We start from the raw sequence: 26,383 nt of genomic DNA on the forward strand, positions 1-26,383 counted from the left end.
GTGTGTGTGTGTGTGTGTATGTGTGTCATATACTCACAGTTATTTTCCATTTCTGTCATCCATGATTAAACCAAGATTTAAAAATTTTCAACACCCTCAGGAACCTTTGAATATAGTCAATGTACCAAAGGACCTAGCGTTTCCTTATTTTTCAATACCAGACATTGTTACAAGAATAGCATTTTCCATAAAGTCAAAAAAGAAAAAAGACACTATCAAAAACATAAGCAATGTTTGTGTGCACTTTACAAGAATATAACTTGATGCTGAGACAGCATTGTGCACGTAGCAACTTTCTAACGCCTTAGGTGAACATAATACCATATTTGTTAGGAGTGAGGAAAAATAGATTGTTAGCTTCTAATTAGGTTCCTTTGCTTTTTGTGCTGGCACATCAAAAAGGTGATATAAAGTGAAAATAATAAAAAAAATATTTTAAAGACTTATAAAGAAGATTTAGTTTAACATTAGAAGCACAAATTTGTTTTTTTTTTCTTAAAAAATATGTTTGATCTTTTTAAGAACTCTCCCATTTTAGTATGTAAGCCAGTATGAATAGGCAGTATGAATGTCTGGGAAGTTTACATGGGACAATTCCCAGTAGACTCTGCTTAAAACCTTTTAGCTCAAACCATAAAAATGAAATAATTTTAGTTTTCATTTTTAATAAGGTGCATTATATAAATTGACTTAATTTAGATATAAAACACTGTTAATAATGTTTGCCTAGTTCTATGTAAGAGGAAGCTGAATTTCAGAGTTCATTGACATATACATTGTCCTGAGTGATGGGTCATAGATCAAATCATGCACTCAGTTCTATAGCAAGCCCAACATCAGCACTGTTTAGACCTCCCAGCTTCATCTTGTCAGGGACAGTAGCTAAAAGAAGAGAATTGTTCTTTTTTTTGTTTTGTTTATTTTTTTATGACAGAGTTGGGTTTTCTGTTAGCTTATGAAGACTCTCCTGTAACATGCTCTGTAGACAGGCCTCAAACTCAGAGATATCTACCTGCCTCTGCCTCCATAATGCTGGGATTAAAAGCATGAGCCACCACTGCCCAGCTATGAAGAGTATTTTTAAATAAAAACATTAGATTGCAGGACTGTCTAAGTGGCTGATGAACTTCCTGGAGCTTTCTCAGATCCAATGGATGTGGGTGAAATGTCAGTTATTCTAAGATGTTGTGTGCATTCTTCACCTTCCAATGGAGCCCAAGGATTGGATGACACAAACCACCCACAACATACCTCCAAAATGTGGTGGTGGGCCACAGAGGAGCACCACACCTTGACCTTCTCGGACGGACACTGTGCTTCTGATTTTGGTTTCAAAGTCTTCAATATCTTGGAAAACAAAGAAAACAGGTTTAGAGTTTCTTACTTTTCAGAGTTTCATAAGAATCTGGAAGTCTTAAACGGAACTTATTTTGATTGTTATGAGTAGCAGATACTCATATTTGGCTGAAGAGAATATGGAGCTAATGGATAATTTATCTACAGTAGTGATTCATAGACAAAGTCTTTCTATCTTTCATTTAGACATAATTCAGGAAAGATTGTGATAAACACATTTGTTATGACTACTCACTATGTTTACTTTTATTCTCTTAGACAGTTTGTCAGCCAACGAGTCGTCCTCTAAGCATAGCTCATACTTAGTATGTCCAGACAAAGTGTATTTAAAAGTGTATGGTTGCTGGGTAATGGTGGCTCATGCCTTTAATCCCAGCATTCAGGCAGCAGAAGCAAGTGGATTTCTGTGAGTTCAAGGCCATTCTGACCTATGGAGAGAGTTCCAGAACAGTTAGAACTCTTACGCAGAGAAGCCCTGTCTTGAAAAACCAACCGACCAACCGACATACATACATACATAAATGGTTATGAAGTCAATATGCTAAAGTCTGCCTTCTTAGATTAATAGCTGCTGTTTCATAGTTAGACAATGTCTCAGATTTATGATACAGTAGCCTGAGAAACAAAGCTGTCATTGACAGGACCTGTGAGACAGAAAGCACATCCTCTACTGCCTACATCTCCTCAGAAAGCTGATTCTCTAAGACACTTGAGATGTGTGATTTGATTCTCTTCATTGAGGAAGTCTAGAAATTCAGAATTGGGTGAAACCTTCATAAACCATGTAGCCAATGTTCAAATCTTTCAACATTCCTAGGAAAAGTTAACGAGTCTGCAGGTATGGGCAAATGCTCAATTCTTTCTGAACATCAATGTCTTCATGTGTAAAATACATTATCCATCCATCCCTCATGCATGCATTCATTCATTCCCTCCCTCCCTCCCTCACTCACTCATTTAGCAAACTGATCACCTTCTAAGGGATAGCAATGTTGTTTAAGTGCAGGAGCTATATTTGTAATGATAACAATTAATAGCAAAGGTCTAACTCACTGTTACTCTGCTGAGCATGTAATAGGAAAATCAGATTTACCAATAAAAGTACATTGTTAACAAAGTGTGACCATTGGGAAAGTGAGTCTTCTGTTGGTGAGGATCTATTCTCAATTCTTCAGTAGTCTCAGGGTTGAAATCAAACATACTTCGATAACTAGATGATACGTTCTCCAGACTTCATTGGAGGCATATATGTCAAACAGAAAAATAACAGTTGCTGTGTGTGAGACTGCAACTCTGCAAACATTCAGGGTTCCTTTTCACTCAACTTCACTAACTCTTGACACACCAATAAAACAAAATTCAAGCCACTTCCCTTCAAAGTTACTTTTCAGACAGGAAAGATTTACTTTTATGTGACTATTTAAGAGACTTTGTGACAAGTTGTGCCCATTGCTCTTGGTTGCCCAGCATTACCACATGGTAAGACCCTATTGCTGAAGACACCTTGCTTTTGTTACAGGATGTAGAGAAATAAACCTTGACCTGACCACAAAACTCTTCTTCCTCCCACAAAGCTTACACGGTGCCAGGGTTTACCACAAAGACAGTTAAGGGAGAAAAGACATCAGTTGTCTTACAAGATGCTCCATTCTACATGTTAAAATACTGACCTCCCTGGCAACATGTACTCAATTGGTGCAATACTGAAAATGTGCTTATTGACATGTCAGTTAGTTGGATATGAGGGGGCATTTCATACCAAATACTATAAATCTGATCAAAACCCATGTCTGGAGAGAACATAGGCCTTAATGGAGAAATCTACTGTTTTTGTTTTGATAAACACACATGATGTCAAATTGTCTTCTAAACATTTCCTGATAGTATAGACTTATATTTATTTCAGTTTTGGCCAAAAAACCATCTTTGGTAATGGGTAGTAGTTAATGCAGAAACTCATATCTGGTTTGAGTGCCAAATATAAATAACTTGAAACACTCAGTTGTGGGTGGGTCATATATCAACCTTCCCACACTAACCTCTGGGATCTTCACGGTAAAGAGGTGGAAGCGAAATAAGACATAAAGACTTCTCGATACTTTATAACATGTCTATTACACATCAAATCACAGCACTGTGTACCTACACAAAATCAAACTAGTCAAATGTCCGGCATGAATCAGGAACTACAGGTAATTGATGCTGCTGAGGGAGGGAGAATCACTCTGCTTTGGGAATGTGATACTGGGAGGTGGCTCAAGTCCTAGTGGTAGCCACACAACCATGAACCTATGCACAGTCGTAACTGGACTCTATGTATTATTAATAAAAAAATATAATGAAAAGAAGCCTAGTCAGAGATGGCCTGGGGGCTCTCTAGGAGGAGGTGGACAGTGGAAGTGATGGATGGATATGATCACTATATGTTGTATAAATATATGGCACATGAAAAATAAATTTAATTATTTTTAAAGCAGGTTGTATGGATCAAAACCGCAAGGTCTATTGTGCTTGAGGCATTTATTAAGTGATCACTTTATTACTGTAGTTTAATCATTTTACTTTCAGACATCCTTCAAAGGAAATAAAGAAAGCATTTATATATTTAATTAATATATTTAATTAATTAAATATATTTAAATTAATATATTTAAATAAAGATCTGATATAGCATAAGAGGACTAAGCTTGGCTAAGTCAGGGAAGGTAGAATATTCCTTCCATAAATAAAAATAAATGAGACTAAAGTTCTAGATGCACAGACTTCATAGTGCAAAGAAGCCACTTCTTCTGTCATTCTGCAGACAATTTGGGTTCTGAAATTAATATTCATATGGACTTTACTAAAATAAAAGAAGAATATTTGGTTAAGTAATAATAAATCATCTTAGAAATCATACCCACTTCAATTAATCAGAAAGAATCTATCAACTCAGTGCAGATTGATTTGGAAAATATATAAAGTATGCATGGTAGTGTGTACCTGTAATTTCAAAACTAGGAAGACACTTAAAAAAGAATCACAAGATAGACTTAGCTGCCTAAAACTCCTGTCCCAAATATAAAAAAAAATTCTTAATGTCATATTGTTAAACAATAGGAGAAAGACATATTTCTGAATAAATCTATACTACTATTGAATTGTAAAAGAAATACAATAAAACATACATATGACATATAAACAACTTCATAAAATGTTACGAAGTATCTTATAAAAGAGATATTTTAAAAATCTTTCATATTGTTTATATTAGAAGATTATCTGAGTTATGTCAGTTCCTCCGTGAACATTTTGTAACCACGGTATACTTGACATTAGAGTTTGTTTTAAGGTTGTTTAAAGTCCCACTGTAGGATTATTTGAAAACTTATAAATATTATTTCAACAAATAAAAGGTTATAGCAGTGACATGTTGTCTTTGGAACCTCTCATCCATGGATGGGGGAAAGATAAAGTCTAGTTGTGTAAGAAGAGGATTTATGAGCAAATAAATTACTGAAAGCTACATTAACAAATATGGATGACACTCAAATTTTTGATATGAAGCATTTAACAAATATGCCTCTAGATTTAAATAATGAAAACATGAACTGTTCAGAGGTAGAGTAGCAATGAGATATGTGGAAGGAATAAGAGAAAGATAAAGGGACAAGAGAGAATACGGAATGAGCATTGAAGATGTAAAAAGGGTTTAGACAGAAATTGTTCATCATATGTAATTTTGGGAAAACAAACTTAGTGACACTTTCCGACAAAACAAACTGTATATAACGGCTTGTAGTTCAAAGGCATACAATTCACCTCTTCAGAGCAAGCTGGCAACAAGAGGGAAGATTTATGAAGAACATTGAAGGCTTTGAAGAACTCTACTGATTAGTTTGTTGGCTAACAAGAAGAGCTATCAAAGGGATTGTGCGGTGACAGTCCTTTGTTAGAAAACGGAATTAGGAGAAGTGATCTGGGTGTGGACATAAAATGGACTACAGAGTATTCACTGAATAGAATATAACCTTTGGATAGTCCAAATCTCCAGATAAAATTGGAAAGAGAAAATTTGCCAGTTTATTTGCGAGGGCAGAAAATGCAAGAAACATTATCTAGATAGCACTTTCACTGTGGAACTACAGTACCTCCCAAATAAATATCTGTTTTGGTTTTCAGAATGTGATGTCCTGGGTTCAGAGAAAGAGGTGCATGAGACATGATATGTAATTAGTAACGCACCTGTTCTTGACGTTTTACATTCATACATGTGCAGGTGGGCAAGCATGGGTATGAGCACACACATGGAGACTAGAGGACACACACAAGGGTCACTCTCCAGACACTGTCACTCATCAACCTATAGCTCACCTGGGTCACGTTTAGCTGCCCAGTAATTCCCAGGAGCCTATCTCCTATCCAGGGAGGGGATTATAAGTATGAGTCATCAGTTCTGGCTTTATTTACAGGGTTTCTGGTGAAGAACCTCAAGCCCTCACACTCACAGTCACAAGGCAAATATCTTGGCCATTCTCTCCAGCACCTGTTTCAGACTGTTTGAAATGAAAAATTCCCCCAAGATGTAATATGCTTATCTCCATAATTGGACCTGTTTTTCTATTTGCTCTTAATCAACGGTCATTAGTTGTGTACTACCAGAGGATCTGGCAAGCCTGGCATGCTATTTGTGCAGTGTTATTTAATCAAATTCATTCCATTTCCTTTTTAGTTATAGAAAAACTGAGATATTCATGTGTGTTGGTGCCATCAATACAAACTAATATGATTAGGGTCACAGTTTAGTGATAAATACTTGACAAGCATACAAGAATGTTGGGTTCAAATTTCAGCGTTGATAAAAGAACTCTGTTGACTTAAACTGTGTGTTCTTTGAGATTTGGCATTGTATCCCTTTGAATAAAATCTTACTTAAATATATTTCAAAATTAAGTCAATAGATAGACCTATTGTTTCTATTTCTTATAGCCCCAAGAGGTGGTTAATATGAATATTTTTACCTCTTTTTCTTATTATATTTGAAAGAGATCATTAAATTATCATTCATTTTTAGTGGTCATAGGAAGAAAAATCCTGTCAAAGTAAGTGATGAGAAACTGAAGGGCGGTGTGATATTAGGACACTTTGGATTGAATGCTCCGAGTGTCAAATTGTCAGCCTCTTAAGCCCAGAAACATGGGTCAGGATTTTAGGGTTAATCAGAATTCATTATGACCATGATGATTAGACCCCCTTATTTCTTAAACATTTCTTTTCAATTCCAGGTAAATGTTATCCATTGGTAACATAATTTTTCTGAGATCTTTGTGATTACAACAGGGTTCCTATTAGCAGCACAAAGAAAATCACCTTCTCTCAAAAAGTCGTGAAAAATCCTGCTAGCTATCAAAACACAGTTGTTGCAAAATGTCACTAGTTCATCTGTTTCAATTCATAATTCTGATATTAAAACTGTTTAGTAGCACATAGATCATAATCAAGACATAATTATTCACACTAGGTGCCCCTCACAGGAATCTCCTTTTAACAGGATCTATTTCTCTGTATCCAGTCTGTGTTTCAAATATCTTTCTGCCAGCTAAAATCACACTTTAGTTGAGATAAAACTTGCAGCAAGAGTCAATGAATTTATGTAGCAATAAGAGCATCCAACAAATATTTTCTTTGCTATATAATACCTCTAAAATGTTTACATGTATCTCTCTCCAATTTCTATTTTTACCCTATCATTTTTTTTCTTTTTGCTTAAGAGAAAAATAGCTTGCTGTGAGATCATTCCCTGAGATCGTCTTGAATTCTATAACGTTTTGAGATATTCCCATAAACCACAAAGGTGACCTGTACAGGCTGTCCTTGTGTTCAAGGTTTAAGTCCTGCAGTGCTGGTTGCTGCTAAAGACCTCAATTGTTGAGGTGGCTCTCATTAAGCTATTTTGATGACCATAGCTTACAGGGCCCTGTGGTTTTATTGCCTTTTTTTTTTTGGTGGAAGTTTTTGGCAGAAACATAAGCAAAAATGCAGTCACAAACAAGGCTCTGTTCCAAAGGCCAGCAGGAAGTGCCCGAGAATGGCCCATAAAATGAGCTTTAAAGAATTACTGGGCCATATGCTCTCTCATAGAACCACCATGGTACAGTAGAGGGACAAGAGATGAAAAAAAAATGTCCTTAGAATGAAGTCCATGCAATGTTAAGTATTCCAACCTTCAATTGTAAAGAGAATACATTTTTGCAGCTGTCACATGTAGGAATGCATCTCAGCTTAATTAAAGCAAGAAACTGTGCCTTTGATGCCAAGTCCTGAGGATCACATTCAGATGTGGTGGCAGTGCCAGCTTCTGACACCAAAGGGGGCCAATGACTTGCCAACTCTCACAAGCTTGAAGGAAGGCAATGAGTACCCAGGGCCCATCAGTCAGATAACACTTAAATTTTTGAGGATAAGGGAAACTACATTTTCACCAGAAAAAAACATTTCACATGGGTTCCAAAACAGCAAAGACTTAATCTCAAAAATCTAAATAATGTGTCTTTGCCATTTAATATGAAAAAAAAACATTTAATTTAACATTGGAAGTGTTCCTCTTATTTTCCTATCTTATTTATAGATCAAGGATAGCTACCATGGAACACAAACCCTTATGAGAACAGTCAATGAACCCTCATAACTGCCTATGATGCATTTCAAACTGGCTCATGCACTGAGCTGAGAAAGAAGCTGAGGCTGAAAGGCTCATTGGTTCCTAGGTGTCAGGTCAAAATTGCAAGAGTGTTCTTCCTGAACTCATGCTCTGAACACATGATGTTCTGTGCTACAGATGTCAGGAGGGGTCTCTCTGTTATGGCATTAAGGTAACTTACCCTGCTAGTCCATGCCCAAACTAACCAACCAACCAAAGGCAAATGTCTTTGATGAATTCATGTAAATTCCAGAGTAGAGACTAAGGGTGTTCTGACTTTTTCGTATCCTTGTCTGTTTCTTGGTTTAACTCTATGTTCACATCAATGCAAAATTGAACGCTGACCTTATTTTGACCTACCTAAAGATACAAAGCCCCCAGGGTAGCAAGAAAAATACTTCTTAACATGTGTTGGGGCTATGCCAGTCTTCCTCATTTATCAAGATGTATTCAATCATTTTACCATGGAATATTATAAAGGTGTGTATTCCATTAGCCAAACTGCCTGTTATTTATGCCTATTCTATCTTCAACAATCCTCCACCCCCGTCCCTGTCCTTTGAGGAAGAGATTCACTCTTCCCTCTAAGAATTGAACTATAATAAATCAGATCATTTACTTCAACTACTTCTATCAATCAGAAATTAAGAAATCTGCACTGCTTTTCCAAAGGATACAAGGAAATAACAAATTATTTCCAAATACTAAAGTGTTAAAATATCTGTATTTGAAAAACCAGACTAAATGTCCTCTCGCTAAGCTTTCCCCCGGACACAGATTCTGCAATCTGCTCCCAAACCTGAGGCATTGCTCAGTTTGTCTCTTGCTCCATGCCTTAAAAGAAATTTCAATTACTTGTCTCTTTGAAGCTATTAGATCTGATTTTAAGCGCTGAAATTTATTTTTTCCAGCTCTTTGCTTCTCTGCAATCAAATACCATTTCCCCCCTTTGAGAATCCATCTGAAGAAGTTTCAGTGTGAAGTATGCACTGGAGTAAACAGGACTCCGGAGCACTCTCACCTTCTTGCTGTAGCTCCCCAGGTTGAAGATGAGTGTTTTGTTTTGGCCTAAGGCAAAAACATTGTGCTGAGTGCTGAAATGCAGATACCTTACCAAGCAAAACTCAAGTGCTCAAAGACACTAAGAAAAGTCTCCTGGTTCTCGATTGCTCCCAGAGAGCTACCAGGTATAAATGCAAGGACCTTTCAGAACTAAGAATGAAAAAAAAAACAAACTATTTAAAACTTTCAAGACTGAATTCATATTTCTCCATACTTCTTTTCCTTTCCTTTATTTTTTGAGTGATTTGAATAGGAAGAAGATCTTAGTTGTATTATTAATTTTCTCAGACTTTTATTAAGCGGCATACGAAAATATCTCTGCTTAGCTCAGTTTCATTTTCTGCTCTCATTCTCTGGATGCTCTAAATGCAATTCCATTGTTTCTGATATTATTGTGTTTCCTAGCTTAACTCAGTAACATAACATGACATAACCTAATAATGTGCAATGCTATTGTCAAATCCTGTAAAAGAAGCAATAGCTAAAACTTGATATTAGACACAAATCTGGAATGCTAATATCCTAGTAGGAAGTAAGACCCTATTTTAAGAGCTTCTGGTGTCAAATCCATTTAGAATCCCAACTAAAATTTGATTCCATTTTTTTTGTTAATGTAAAAGTATTTCTATTAAAATTCATAAATAAGAGAGCCATAAGATGGCTCAGTGAGTAAGAGTATTTACTGCCAAGTTGGCAACTTGTGTTTGATCCCTTGGGCCTGGTAGGAGGATGGAATAGATTCCCACAGGTTGTCCTCCAATCTCCATGTGCACACACCACCCACACACCCACCCCCACACCCACCCACACGAGTTAAGAAATAAAATCAGAATAAGTAATTTATGACTAAGTATAGGGCCAAGTGAGGAGGTTTTTGCCAATGATAAATTGCCAGAAAATTATTTTCTGTGGCATTTAATTTAAGTAAATAAAAAATAATCAGAGGAGGAGGCCACTATTTTCTTCTCTATCAGTCTAGAATCTAGATTTTCAAAAAGATACGGTTTTAGTAAAAAGAACAAATAAACGCATGTGAAGTAACTGAGATCTCTATTATAATACAGATGGAGAACTTACTATAATAAATTCATTTATCTAATGAGTAATGACAATAACAGTTATACCCATGGAAAAGGAGGCGGGAGGCAAGCCTTACACATGATCCATAAGTTTGCTTATCTTCTACAATTAAAACCAGATGAGAGGCTACAGAGATAACTCCATGATTAAGAGTGCTTCTTGTTCCCCCAGAGTACCCAAACTCAGTCCCCAGCACCCATTTCAGGCAGCTGTCATTGATCTTTAGCTCTGGTTCCAGGGAACTGACTAGCTTCTTCTGACCTCTGTGGACACTCCCATACATGTGGCATACACACGAAAGAGTAAATAAAATTTAAATGCATCTTAAGTAAAACTAGAAGAGAAGAACTAAAAGGAATGAGGGTGCAAAGTAGGTGTGCTAGTTTAGGATAACTGGAGATGCCATTTTGTTTAAAGCCTTAGTTTACAGTTTCTGGGATTCTGATTGGAAAAGAATATATGTATATATTTGTAGGCATGCAAAGTAGATCAAATAAGACTTTCTGTGGAAGTCTTTATGATGGGACTAATGATCAGGCCATAAGTTTAGAACCACATAATTCTTTCAAATACTTACTTTGCCACATAAACCACTGAAAGTTTCATGAATCTCTACTTCATTTTTTTCCACTTTTAAAATTGAGTAAGTGCTAACAACATCTCATGTTGCAGGGAACTGCTTGTTCATCCCAACCAGCCAGAACTGAAATAATCACACAAAAATTGTATTAATTAAATAACTGCTTAGTCCATTAGGTCTAGCTTCTTATTGACTAACTCTTACGTCTTAACTTAACCCATTTCTATTAATCTTTGTATTGTTATGTTGCAGTGGCTAACCGGTTAAAGTTCCAGCATGTCTATCTCCTGTGGTGGTTCCATGGAGTCCTCCTCCCTCTTTCCTTCTCCCAGCATCCAGTTCTGTCTTCTCTGCCTACCTAAGTTCTGCCTTATCAACAGGCCAAGTCAGTTTCTTTATTCATTGATGGTAGTTACAGCACACAGAAGGTACTCCCGCATCAATCTCTAGCGAATGTAATATTGTTCTAATAAAGGACATAGCAGACCCACTTTAACCCTACCTATAATATTTAACACAAACCACCAATTAAGACAACTACCTGGTTAAACCATGACAGAGAACAAAACAGAAAATCATGAACTGACTGAGGAGAAACATAAATAGTACAACAGTTCTCACAAGCCATAGCAAAGATCAGAGCCTCTTTCTTTGTAAAGCATGGTTATTTTGAAGGAGGGTTACAGAAATGAATCAGAGCATGCTATGGATGTCAAAAGGCAGAATCAAAAGATGAGGGTTTTACCAATTTCATGACAGATGAATACTCCTTATGGACCAACCTAAGAAAAGTATGCCTTCCTTTGCTACAACCCAGTGAATAGCTCAAATGTTCAGTGAATGAAAACAACAACAACAAAATAAAACACTGCCTCGAGTCCAAAGCACACAAATCTTATTCTGAGCACAGCCACATCAAGTTGTACTTTATTCCACAGCCTGTTTTACCAACTTGATACAAGTTGTTAAATGGAGGATCATTGAACCCCCACTAGCCAGAAGAACTATGCATTCCAGCTGGAAACTGATGCAACTTTTTAGTTTGGTATTTGAGTAGTCAGGAAAACAAACAAACAAATAATTAAGCCAATGAAGAAATGAACAAACATAAATAAAAACCTAGGCTTCTCATCTTCACGGTCATGGGCTTTGACTTTGGGTGAATGTTCATTTTCCCCGCATTTTGTTGTACAAAGGGAACAGTGTCATAGTCTTTTAAGTCAATAGTCTCTGAAGAGATTTCTCAGGGCTATCTGTGCATCCCAGGATGGATAAATGATATAAACATCACTCAGTTGCACAAAGGAGAGGAGCTAGAAGGCAGGATCCTTGGGCAAATAAAGCTGTAGGAGAGCAGACGCAGATCAGGAGCTGTGTCATCAGGGCCTTTGTGTTATAGCTGAGCACTTAAGATTCTATTAATTAAAATTCTTAATTAACTAATAAAATTAATTAAGTCTCTTAAAGGAATCTCTTAATGGTAAAGGAAAGCATACCTTTGGTGGTCTCAGTGGACACCAAAGTAAATCAAAGGACAGTGTGTATTTATTAAATATGCATCAAATGCATGAAGGCAACACCGGTAGCAGGAATGAAGGGGAATATGATTTACTGAGTCCCTTTCTCAAACTTCTTAAAGAAAATGGCATGTAAGCCTTTTTTATTATTATTTTATTTCTACACACATATGATCAGAAAAGTTAAGCAACCTGTCCAAGACTTCACAGCTAAAGGAGGATAACCTAAGGTCTCCTATTCTGTTCTGATCCAGAAACATGGTTAGACATCAAGAAATCACTGTACTTACTCCTTATAAACAGAAGTGAAAATACTGAGACAGAGAATAGGGCATAAGCCTATATGTGAAGCGCCATGTTATCCAAGAGTAAACAGCTAGGTCCTATCTCTTGGTAAAATACAGTGTTGCCTTTGATTTAAGTTGTGCTACCTGGAAACAAAAAAGTTCAGAGAGGCCATGGCATCCCAGTAATCTATAAAGACTGTAAGTAGAAGTTCACCTGTGATTAATTATGATTGTCATGCACAAAGAGTGAGAATGTTCATACACATGATACCCTCACCTTTCCAGGAACAATGGTATCCACAGTGCCCCGAAATTCATCTCTGTTACTCTCCTTAGAGTTTAACATAATGATTTGAAAGGAAAGATATTTGGTAAGTGTGGTTCATGGGACCATGATTTTGACTGCCCTTCCTCAGACTGAGCTTGTGCTGATGGTTTCATTAGATAGCTAGCATTTAAAATTAGTGACTTGTATGAGACATGATTGGTAGAGTTAAAGAATAAAGATACATCTCTAACTTAATGGGTTACTCTTCTGTTTCTCAAAAGAACAGAAAATAAAAATGTGTTCTAAGAGACCCTTTGCATACATAAGCTCTGAGTTCACCAAGGTTTTTATCCTATTGATTTCAATGCGAACTGTTTCACAGAATACAAAGGGAATATTTGAGTTCTGTACATACAAGTTACTTTTTTATTTTTAATTTTATTCATTTATTTATTTTAATTACCAATCATAGTTTCTCCTCCCTTCTCTCCTGTTTTCTCCACTCTTCCCCCACACCCCTCTATCCATTCCTCCTTCATTTCCACTCAAAAAGGGTAAGGTCTCCCAGGTAGACAAAACCTGACATATCTAGTTAAGTCATGACCAAGCTCCTCTCCCTGACATCAAGGCAGGGCAAGACATCCCACCATATGGAAAAGTTCCATAAAGCATAAGGGACAGGTCCTGGTTCTACTGCTAGGGACCCCATAAAAGAATAAGCTACACATCTGTCACCAAAATGCAGAGGACCTAGACTGGTCCCTTACAAGATCCCTAACTATTGGTCCAGAGTCTGTTAGCTCTCAAAAGCTCAGGTCAGCTGTGTCTGTGGGTTTTGCAGTCATGATCTTGAACCCCACCCCTTGCTTATAGAATTCCTCTTCCCTCTCTTCAGCTAGACTCCTAGAGTTTAGCCGGGTGTTTGACCGTGGAACTCTACATCTGCTTCCAAAATTTACTGGATGAAGATTCTGTGATGACAAGCTATTTTTCTTATCACTGTGAGAAAATACTTATCTGAAACAACTTAATGGAGGAGAGATTTCTATTGACTTCTAACTTAAGGGTATTTAGTTTATAAAGGTGAGAAGACGTGGTACTAGGTGGTACCAAGACGTTGCAGCATAGGACTACAACTCCTCCATTCCTCATTTCTGTGTGGAAATGAAAACTGAGATGGATGAAGAGGTGACAGGGGCTACAAATCTCAAATTATGTCCCCTCAAAGATCCACTTCCTCCATCTAGGCTTAATTCATGTATATGATACAGTCTTTCAAAAGAACATCATCATCTGGGGACGAAGTAAGTCTATGGGAGGATATAACTTAAAAATCATTGCATTGTGTTTGAGACTAAGGGTGCAGTATAAACCATCTATTGCTAAAAATGTTCCTTCACAGTGTTCTCAGATGTATCTAGTGTCATATATAAAATACAAAGAAATACTATAGAATGGAGGACCATATTCAACTCTGACATTTGAAATTATGCTCTTCTAATATTTTGACAAGCCAATATAAATAACTTGTCCAATATGTTTTATTAAATGACCCTAAATCAAGTCATAAAGATTAAGTTCATTTAACTGGTATGTTGGATAAATTTCGCATTTATATGTACTTTAAGCTTTTTTCTAAGTTCCTATTTATTACTTTATTTACTTACTTAAGACAAGTGCTAATGTGGTCCAGGCTGGCCTCAAAAATAATGATAGAGCTGAAGATGACCCAGAAACTTCTGATGTTTCTATTTCAACTTTCCAAATGGTCAAATTACAGGTGTGTACCACCACACCTAGTGTTGACAGTGCCAGAGACTGAACTCAGAACTTTGTACATACTTGGCAAGCACCCTACTAACTGAGTTAAATATGTATGTATGTATGTATGTGTGTATGTATGTATGTATGTATGAATTTGAGTTTGTTTGTATGCTCCAGGAAATGAAGCTTAACTGAAGAACAAAAATTAAATTAAAAAATTACGTCTTTGCACTAAACATGTACAGATGATTATGTTATTACAGTTTCAAATAATATTCATTTACATAGCACTTGTAATTAGCTTTAAAATTATTCTAAAATTATTGAAAATCTAGAAAGTGCGTGAATTATATGTAAATACTTTACTGTGTTCACATAAAAAACTGGAGACTGTTAGGTCTGAGAGGCTTAGGTGGGTGGTAAAGACTATCCAACTTAGATACAGAAGGGAGACTATATAAACAGCTTATGTGATAAATGTGAGTATGATTGTACATGTTTTATTGTATATGACTAAGTCACTAGATGTTTTAAAATAATATTGTCTAGGTCACTGAACTGAACTGAAATCCTAGCACACATACATATGTCCTGTTGACTTTAACAGAGAGTCATGGATTGCTTCATTCTCTAGGTCATCCCTGCTTCTGTTAGCACATTATGTCTATTTACATAGCATCGGTAGGAATTAACTTCATCCAAGTCAAAGGATGGAGGCATTTCAAACGGTCAGGAAAAACTTCAGAGCATAAAAGGCACCTGTAAATTCTGGAAGGCCAATGACATACCACTTCCTCCTCTTTCCTTTCATTCTGTCCTCCAAAGATCACTTTCCTGGCTCTATCAGCTATACCCTGTAATGTTCTTTTGGCTTATCCTTGCTACAATACTCTGAAAACCTGTCAGGTTTTGAGCCTACTTTCAAGGTTTCCTATCTGTTACTTCTAGTATTTGAGCAGTTCAGGCCTGACATCTGTTATGGAAGAGGTTCCATATTGGCATCCAACGTTGTTCTTGCACAGGAAGGGCAGAGAATAATTACCAAATTAAGGATAATGATTCATCAAGAAGACCACATTCTAATGTTCTTCATAACCTGTTATGTATCTCAACTATTTTAAAGATAGAATAGTTCAGCCTAATCACAAGACTCATACTCACTGAAGAGCAGAAATATAATCTACTCAATTATGAGAGCACACAAGGTAGGTAGATATTAAAAATCCTAATTTCCTGGCCTGCTAACTTTGAACTTTTATATAAGTTTTGTGAATCATGTAAGGCTTTGGTGACTGATTAAGAGTATGAATGATTTTAAAAATTTAAATAATATAATAAATGTTAATACACAGCCAATTTCCTTTTTCATTTTTATATTTTTCTTTTCGTTCATGACACAGAGTCTTACTATCCTTAATGCTGAGCCCTACATAACCTCAAACATGCTACCTTCCTGCCAGAATTTCATGGATTCCAGGCCCCACACAAGCCAGTTTCTTTAATTTTTCTACAGAATGACTAAAATTTTACAAAATAAGGGAATTCTTGTTGTAATATATGAAATATGATTTTAGTTCTGGTAAAGTTACTCCTCATCTTGTATCATTCCAGTGTACTCAGGAATTCACCAGTCACACTGAGGCTAGTAAAAGTTGAGGTTTCACTACCTTTAACAATGTAATTTCTCTAGTAGAGATATTCTGAATTCTTGTGTGTCCCATGGTGTGCACGTCCTTCCATAGAGAATTTGTTTGACTACTGAGGATTTTCTTCTCAGTAGTGACTCTCAATGAATGTTATGAGAATCAATAAGAAAGTAGCCCATCTTGCTTGACCAAGGGCCAAGTGTTCCTGAGATCTGTTTTGCATTTCTATGACACAGTTCTTCACACACATGACTCACTCATTACCTCAAACTTTCTGGCTTTTCCGTTCCCTCCCTTTCCTCCTATTCCTTTACCCTGCTCCCTAGGATCATTACACAGACACTCTGCTTATCTCACTCTCTGTCATGACATCTGTTTGTGAAGATGAAGAGAATGTGCTCCTGACATCTAAAACTAGTCTTAGCTGTCAAATCTATTTAGAACTTCCTATTTGCCAAGCATTGCTCAAGCCAAACTTCCAGCAACAAACGTAACAAACAAAATTATTTTTTTTTCCTGGTGAATCAGTGTTTCTCTAATTTATTTCACACTCCATACATGGAGTTTTCAGAAGCCTCAGGTTAAATTTGAAACATCAATTTCCTTATTTATGTCTTCATGAAGCATAGAATATGATGAATTAGGGAAATGCATGAGGTTTGCTTTTATTTCCTGGAAATGTCACCTCAGGCATGCAATGGTATGATGACTATCATGGTGGTGGTACCAGGGAAAATGTCACACAGGCTCTCTATAGTATTCAGCAAACTGAACATGCAGCAACATCAAACATCTGCCCTGAATCCTAATTTGAGATTATGTGACTAATAATACTAATATTATAAAATATAGAGACTATTCAGTGGACACTGAGAGGTACCATGATGCATATTAAGTACTGAGTGAGCCCCTGGGTGTTTTGAGTCTGAAACCCCATTTGGAAATAGCAGGCATGCAAAGCAATTGACCCACCAAAACATCAACAAAAATGTCTTGGATATTCTGCATTTTTGAAAACAGCTTTCTTGCTTGTTACCACAAAGTCACTAAAAAGCAGGGAGTCAATTTGTATTCAAAAGCTTCTACTTCTGCAAATGGTACATAGGCATTTTCACTAAATTGCTTCCCTATAAGAAATAGACATGGTCTGATCTGCATTGACTTAAGTCTATTTCTGCCTGAAGACAGAGGAATGACCCTAAACAACCTTTATGCCTCAAACCGTGCACATTTTTCTTCTAAATTTTTATTTCAAAGCAATTTTAGTTTAGATCATTCAAATATGTAATTTTTCTTACTCTTGTGAATATAAAGTAATTCTAAACTACTCTTTAAGATATTTTTAGGTTTGCCTATACCTGCATATGTATGTGTAGGTACAGGTAATTAATTATAGATAACTATATTTGTACTGTAATATATGTGATAAAATTTGACTTAATCTACAAACACTTCCATAGGTAAGTGCTGATAATTGTAGTGGCATTTCAATTGTGTTTTAATAAATAAAAGACTGCCTGAAGATCTGAGAGTAAAACAGTTCCAGTGGTCAGCCATACGGATCAGGTTATGGTAAAACACAAACCTTTAATTCCAGTAGCCACACTACTTGACATAGAAATCAGGTGGTGTATGCCTTTAATGCAATGGTAAATGACTTTAATCCCAGCCCTGACTTTTTAATAATTGTGCTTCAGATAATAACCTTTGAATTTTATTTACATGTATATGTGTAAATTTATGAGAGTTACTGTACACACACGAATGTTAGAAGATAAAAGTGATAGTGCATGTCAATCAGAGACAGCTAGCAGCTTTGTCATGCTGGACTGGGTGTGGCAAGCAGGAACTTACATATTTCCCCTAGCAATGATGCATCTTAAGTTTATAAGAAGTGCTTAGCATTTTAAGAAGTACTTCTTAACAATAAAGAATTACAGAGTCACAATAGGACAGATTGAGACATAAAAGACCTCTAAATGGGTCACAGTGTTAGATAAATATGTGTAGGCTTGGGAGAGGAAAGAAAAAGAGTATAGAGAGTTATAAAAAGAACGAAATGGTTTAAAAAAGTAAAACAAAGTCTTTAAAGAGACAGAGAAAGTACAGACTGTCATAGATTAAAAGAAGTAAAGAAAATAAGCCATGTAAAGATAAAAAAATCACAGAGATTCTGGATTATGTATCTTATTGTGTTATCTTTGAATTTTTTGACTGTGAAGAAACTAAGTAGACAGAGACATTTCATTGTATGGGCTGCTAAAATAAGCCAGAATGCATATTATAAAGGCATCTTGATTTCAAAATTTGAGTGTAAGAATGTGTTGCTTTGGGAAAGAGGTTCTTCTACTGTTTTCACGGAAGATGAGAACCTGTGGATTTCTTCCAGACTAGTATGGTTTGATGGATCAAGAGTCCCTGAAAGGTTGCTGTGAACACTGCCACTAAGAAAATACTTCTCCCAATAAACAGCCGAAAGCAGTTTGAAAAAACAATACTTCTATTCCCAAATATTGTTTATAAATGTTTGTTTACATTTAAAGGGGGATGAGCTGTAGAGATTCACATTGGTATGGATCTTGATTTGTTGATAAAAATTTAAGGTCAATTTTGTCATATGTATATATAGTTCTACCCTTGATTAAGGTATTGTGATTGTGAAGCTCATTTAAAAGTGTAATATATAATTAAGAAATATAGGTAAATAAAGAGTCATCTATAATAGTCAAGTTGTAGTCATGTTAGTTAGATTTTCTAGATATATAGAAATATATTTGTTTGTTAGGTATTCTTCAGATCTTTCAGATACCTTCAGAATATGGCATAAAATGTTTATGAACTTAAGACTTTTCATGACAATGTGACACATCTGCTCCTGCCAACTCCAATTACTTCAAGAGAAAGATGGGCATCGAGGAGGCTCTGAATAGAGTTTGCTAGCCATTTGGGCAAGAAACTGCTACTTCCTGGACTGTTGAACTGGACATTCAGGACCCACAGAGAAATGACTGCTGAACTTGACTAAAGATCAGATGATCCTTCAAGGTTCCAGCTTCATGAAAGAGTCTGTGAGACTTTCTGCCAGATACAGAAGAAAGTGACTGAACTATCTTTGAAATTCCGTGCTTGATGGAAATTTCTTCCAGGTACTATAGACCTGTAAGCTGAAGATGGATGCCCCAATGGGTAGAGAAGAACTTTGAGTGATTGTTCAGGCAGCAAGATGTCTCTGTCAATTCTAGAATTTTGGAAGTTGCCTACAATGTACTTACTGTTTACTTAGGTAGTATATATCCTTTTGGAGTCTTTGATGGAGTTGAAGAATAGATATAGTTTTCCTTATTTACTATAAAAGATAAAATAGATTGTAACTGCAATTACAATAAATATTGTAACTGCAATTATTGTTTGATAACTGCTTTATTATATTGTAATTTTACTATGTTAAAGTCAAAACCTTCCTTTTTGTTTAAAAAGAAAAGGGGAAAGGGTGTGGGAGGTCCTTCTGTCTATGTGTTGCTTTTATTGGTTAATGAATAAAGAACTGGCTTGGCTTATAGCATGGGAGGAGGAAGGCAGTGTGAGGGAGATTCCATGGAGCCACAGCCAAAGTCAGATAGCTGAAACTTTGCTGGTATACCACTGCCACGTGGTGATACAGAAATTAATAGAAATGGGTTAATATGTGAGTGTTAGCCAATAAGAAGTTAGAGATAATGAATCAAGCAGTGTATTAAGTAATACAGTTTCTGTGTGATTATTTCAGGTCTAAGCTAGCCAGGCGGCCTGAAACAACCAGTGACCCCTCCTTCTACAATCTGCCTGCCTCTGCCTCCCAAGTTCTGGGGTTAAAGGCGTTTACCACCATTCCCAATCCAATATACCTTAGTTTAACTAAGATACTCTCCCCCATTAATATACTCATGGACCAAAATGGTCTAGATACTTCCTCATTGATATAGACCACCCAGGTATCTCTATATAGTGTCAAGCTGACAATTAAAACTAACATGGTAAACATTTATGATGGAAGGAACGGCAGTCCCTATTGGAAAAGGTGGCTGAACCATACAGCAGATAAAACCTTAACTTAAGAATAGTGAGAGGATCTGAATGCACAATTGTAAAGTGGTCAATTATAGAAGAAAATATAGAGAGCTGACTTTAAACAACCCTAACCTCTACGTTAGAGTGACACTTGCTTTATTTGAAAAACCAAGTTGCTTCATTCTTTTTAACCTAAAGTATATTTGAGTGATATTTCAATTCCTCAAACATAAACCCGACACCAACACTATCTGGCCACAGACATTTAAGCTTCCTGACTCACATGACGCAAGATTTACTTGTATTAGGACAGTGAAATAGATATAAATTTGATGATTTTGTTAGATTCTGGTTAATGAAAATTCTTATTTATTTGCTAAGACTTTATGCTTTTGGCAGAATCTCAACTATCTCTTTTTTTTATTCCCTCACCCAACTGTGTAGCAACAACAATATCCAAAATCATATGGATATGTGGATATTGCAGGCAATTATTTTTTGTAATGACAGTGACACTACGGTGAAAGTGGAGGTGATACAATGAACTTCTCCCATAATGCAAAAAAAGATATGAATAATGCTTTCCCTTCCTTTTCAAATATTAAATTTTATCAAACAGAATATCACAGTCCTGGAACCTGAATGGGCTTTGTTGTTAACTGCATCTCAATCATATATATTGCTTTTCCAATACAACTTTCAGGGGAGTGATTTGTGATAAAGCTGACACAGGAAATGCAGAAGGGAGCAGACATATAGCCAAATAAATCAGATTAAAATGAAATTGATGGAACGGACTCAAAGGCAGTTCTGCAGTCTCTCAAGTTCAGATGTGGTGTCTTCATGCTGCCTTTAAATACTTTGTATCTGACTTATTCACAGGAAGAATGAAGCTCCTAAACTACACCAATCTAGGCAGGGTTGCCATTTTAAAAGCCTGCCTCTAGTTGATAACTAGGCTTTCTCTATAGGAGAACTATCATCCGGTTATACAGATGTAGGCTCAAAAATTCACTATAACCAACTAGTGTCTTGTTCTGCCAGGAGAAAGAGCATAGTGGAAGATTTCTTCAGAGAACATAACTCTACTCCTAGCTACTACATTGTATCATGATACTGTGAGCACAGCAAAGAGCTAGAAGCAGAAGCATTTAATTGGAAAGTCATTGTGTCAACAGTGGCCTAATTACTAAATGCAATTAGTATTTTATGCAATGAGACAACCTCATGTAGGAAGCCTGAGGAAGCAAAGTTAGGCATTTACCTCAGGCATAGTACTAAAGAAAGTTCCCATGAGATACAAGGTTTAAATGTAAGAAAAGGAATTAGAAGAGAATTGTCCAAAATAGGCCAATAACCAAGAACTTGGGAACATGTTCTTATGAATAACACCAATTAAAATTTTTAAAGAAATAAAAAATAAATTAAATTTAACAACAACTGAGTTTCCATGATAACATTTCTATATGATAAAACACCATTAGCAAAGTTAAAATAAATGTGGTCCTATTTCATAGCACTTATAACGGAAAACTATCAGTGTTCATATTAAATCACTTTTAGAAATACTCTGTAGTCTTTAACAGTAAACTAGACCAATGTCATAACTAGGATATTTTCTAAATTACCAATGAACATGAGAGAAAAGTCTGATTTCATTAACAACGCAAGAAAGGCAAAGGAGAAAAGCAATAATTTCTCACTAATTGCTAAGAACAAATAATAAATGACATATTTTATCAAGAGAGTAAGGACATATCCAGTCAAAGATGTTGCAAGCAACACTTGTATGACTAGTTTTCAAGGCCTGTTTATCAAGACATGCTGCCATTTAAAATATTTAACATATTTTCCAGAAAAATCCAGCTACCAAGTATTTACAATAACACTGCAATAGACCAAAGAGTAAAAAGATATGTAATTGTTATTTAATTCTCCAATATTGCCAGCTTCTTCAGTCTCCACACCAATCTCTCATACACCTCCATTAAGTAATATGTGAATGGTTGAAAAGTCTCCACATACTGTTTCATAACTACTTTCATACTTTAATATAAATTGGACAAGAAAATCAGTTAAAATCTAAATTGCAGGTAACAATAATCCAATAAATTATGTAATAGAAAAATTGAGATTATTTAGTTCACTAAAATACAAAACAAATTTAATTAGATAAAACAGGTGTCAGTGCACATGTCTGCGGTGATAGCATAAGACAAGAGAGCTATATTTGAATAGAGTCTAAGCTATAGAGTGAAACCTAAGTACAGCCTTGGCTATATTGTAATGATCTATACCAAACAAACAATACAATAAGATAAAAATGAACAATGTGATTACATATCATATTGTAATTTTTATTAGAACTGATTCAAATAAGTGGGCAAGGTCAGAATACTATTCTATTTGATACTTGCTATCTCCCCAGCTCCTCTAAGTCTTATCTCTCTTTTTCTCCCTACTAAGGGTTTAAATGTTTCACTTTCTATCAAAGCCCTATCTTCAAATACACTGTTCTATGCTACATAGTATATTTCTCAAACCTATTCTTCATATTATTTATGGAAGTGCAACCAAGCCTGAATTGTTACATCCAAACTATGCAGTGCAGTGACTTCTGCTGCATGGCTTTATAACATTTTATATCAGAGTTATAGCCTACTTCACCACTCTGAAAAGTAAACTGGTGTTTTCAACTCATGATATCAGTGATGGCATGCTTTTTCTTAGTGCATACTTCTAATAAACCTGGTAGTACATTGTGTGTGCTCTCACTATTGGAAAACCACTCTACTACTATGGAAAAAGCTTAAGTGATTCACCGGGTCCACGAAGACTTCTTAGGGGTAAAATGAAACCTTTCACTTGGCTCAGTCTAGACCATGATACTTACATGAGAAAACCAGACAGAGAAATGCTAGCACTTCAGAAGCAGAGGCAGGTAGATCTCTGTGAGTTCAAAACTACCCAGTTCTATATAAGCAGTTTCAGTCTAGCTAAGCCTACTTAGTGAGACCCTGTCTTTAAAATAAATGAAAGAAAAGAAAAAAAGACATTAAATGATGTATAAATTTGTCTAAGTATGAACCATAAATGTAGAGACAAAAGAACTTTAAAATAAATTTACTCTGACATATGTGTATAAAAATTATAAAATAAATAATAAATACTTAAATTTACACTTACAAAAACATTACCCACCTCAGAAAAGTGTTTTCTTAGGAATCAAGAAAATATACAATACAACGAAACAGGACTCTACACAATATTTCCTATTTTCAGAAAAAAATGATCTGATGTTTGATCACCCAAGTGTGACTCCCATCACCCATATACAATGACTCACAGCAGCTTGTAACCCAACTCCAACTAGATGAGACCTGATACCGTCTTCTCTCTTCCACCAGAATTAGACCCATTTGTAAATATTCTATCCCTTCCCCATATACACATTAAAAAATAGCACAATTTCTGAGTGATTTGTGAAAATTAAAAAACTTATTTTTTATAATGAATTAGAACAGTAATCCACAGGAAGCTCAGAAGAAACAGGCTGCAAGCAAACGCTAGAAAAATTGGTCTTACTTTGGGTATACATCCAAAGGATGCTCAATTGTGTCACAAGGACATGTGTTCAACTTTGTTCATAGCAGCTTTGTGTGTCATAGACAGAACCTGGAAACAACCTAAATGCTGCTGTGCTGATGAATGATTAAGGAAAATTTGGTATATTTACACAGTGGAGTACTACACAGCAGGAAAAATAATAATATCTTGAATTTGTCAGGCAAATGGATGGAGCTAGAAAACATCATTCTGAGTGAGGTAACCCAGACACAGAAAGACAATTATCACATGAACTCATTTATAAGTGTTTTTTTAAACATAAAGCAAAGAAAACCAGCTTACAAATCACAATCCCAGAGAACTTAGACAACAATGAGGACACTAAGAGGGACTTACATAGATTGAATCTACATGGGAAGTAGAAAAAGACAAGATCTCCTGAGTAAATTGGGAGCATGGGGACCTAGGGGGAGGATTGAAGGGCAAGGGAAAGGCAGGGAAATGGAGCAGAGAAACATGTAGAGCTCAATAAAAAAAATCAATAAAAAGAGAGGAACCAATGACATGTGGCCTATACAGGCACCTGCATTCATAGGCATACAGCAACATATGAGTATATACATGTATACATAATTGAAAAAATAAATCTTAGGATAAAAAACAAAGTGGCCTCACATCACTGCTGGAAAGAGGAACTAGTTTTATTTCCTATAACATGGTGGAGTAACTCTTAGTTAGAACAATTGTGTTATATTTCAAAATATCTAGCAGAGTATGAACTTTTGACCTGAGCTTTATACATTGTTTACCTATATATAATTACCAAGTAACAGTATACACATTTTATGTTTAAAAGGTATAAAAAATAGGGTGGGTAAAACATAAAATGCCAGTCTGAATTGTAGAATACAAAGAATTGGCTAGAATCTTTAAGATTTTGAGGCAAATGAGAAAATCAAATGGTTAAGGATAGTTGAGTTGGTGAAGGAAAAGAAAAAGCTATGTTTTAATACTCTGTGTGTTTTAACATTTCCCATGGATTGTCTCTGAGAAAGTGGCTAGTTATATTCAACTAAAACTAATGTAGCTTGTGAGGATTACACATGACAAGGATTTGTTAAATATTGCTTTTGATATTTGGATGTCCAGAAATACATTTCACCCCTTAGGAGAATTTGGAGCTGAGTTCTGATACAAAATGCAGTTTTCTGGTTAAATGAGGATTGGGTAATATGAGATGTCTTAGGAATCTTGGGCTTATTATAATGCTTTACATACACAGGAATAAAGGGATGACAGAAACACCGATGCCAATGTCAAGAAAAGAATGAGTTCCAAGCATCAGTTTTGGATGTGTATTCATGGACAGTATGATTCTTCCTTCCTCCTTTAAAAATGTGGAGCTGAGGAGAGATGGTTTTATCCAGAACATCACATGCTCTGATATTCCCTCCTGTTAACTGTATAAGCACAGGTAAAAAAAGAGGAGTCAGCTAGAGTTATGATCTGGAATGGAATGGCTTGTTAGGACATCTGCTGCCGGGAAATGCTTTCCAAGGCCAAAGTTGGGTTCAAAGCTTGACTTCTGTTACCAATCATCTTCGGGTTCAAAGCCCCTACTCTGAGACTCCTGTGCTGTGAGTATTTCAGTAAGCTGGGTGATTACTGTGTCTAGCATTTAGGCATGTGATAGCATACCTATTAACTTTTATGAATAGTAATACTTATATTAATACAATAGTCACAGTTCTCAGCCAAATAGGCTTAACAATAAAAAAAACTGTCATAAATTTTATGTGTGATCTAGCTTTATATTCCTTGTCAAATGAAACAGGCAACCTTGTAAATGAATACTGAGGGATGCACAAAAACAGAAAACTCTTTCAAATGTCTCTGAGACCTCCAGGATAGTTGTTTGTTTTTAATCAAAAATAATCACTTTTATTTAAACCTGATAAAATAATTAAAATAAATCCTTTAAGCACCTGCAATAGACCCTCGTAATCACTCTGGTAGTTTGTTTGGTTGGGATTTCTGAAAGAATTAAGGGAAAGTTATATAATCTCTCTCCATAAACAAACATAATTGATTTATGTAAAACAACTCATTAGTATGTATGTGAAAATAGATCTCCGAACTATACAGTTCTCACAAAGGGGCAAAATACCCAGCAATTGTCTTGTTAAATTGTCAGGACTATATATCTAGGCTTCTCCTTATTTGCATTCTCTGTCTTGAGTAGAAGCATTGCCTGGGAGGGCAGTATTTCTGAGAAGGGATTACACTTGAAAACCTATTGCTTTGGCAAATGTTCAAGCCCAGTCCTCTGTAGATCATTATTTACATATCATTAATGGATTTGCTTATTTCTTTTAGTGAGACTAAAGTTAAATGTGGGCATATGCACAAATACAAAGACTATGCAGTGTCCTTGCTGCTTATGTTTGTATTTCATATGTAGAAATTGCTCAATAAATACATTATAGAGATGGTCAGATGAGTTTGTTAAATTCTGGAATCCCTAAATACA

The 26,383-nt window shown here is 35.8% G+C and overlaps 1 protein-coding gene across 2 annotated transcripts in view; it reads right to left on the reverse strand.

Moving 5' to 3' along the window:
• The window catches only part of LOC125403249 (contactin-6), a 379,648-nt gene that overhangs the window by 167,154 nt on the left and 186,111 nt on the right, over window positions 1-26,383 (reverse strand). For both annotated transcript variants that reach the window (XM_048438486.3, XM_085686802.2), the window contains exon 5: window positions 1,252-1,347. In XM_048438486.3, coding sequence (XP_048294443.3) covers window positions 1,252-1,347 — 96 coding nt within the window. The remainder of the gene's footprint in view (window positions 1-1,251; window positions 1,348-26,383) is intronic.

The sequence above is a fragment of the Myodes glareolus genome, chromosome 3, assembly GCF_982192425.1.
Source record: "Myodes glareolus chromosome 3, mMyoGla1.1, whole genome shotgun sequence".
Lineage (NCBI taxonomy): Eukaryota > Metazoa > Chordata > Mammalia > Rodentia > Cricetidae > Myodes > Myodes glareolus.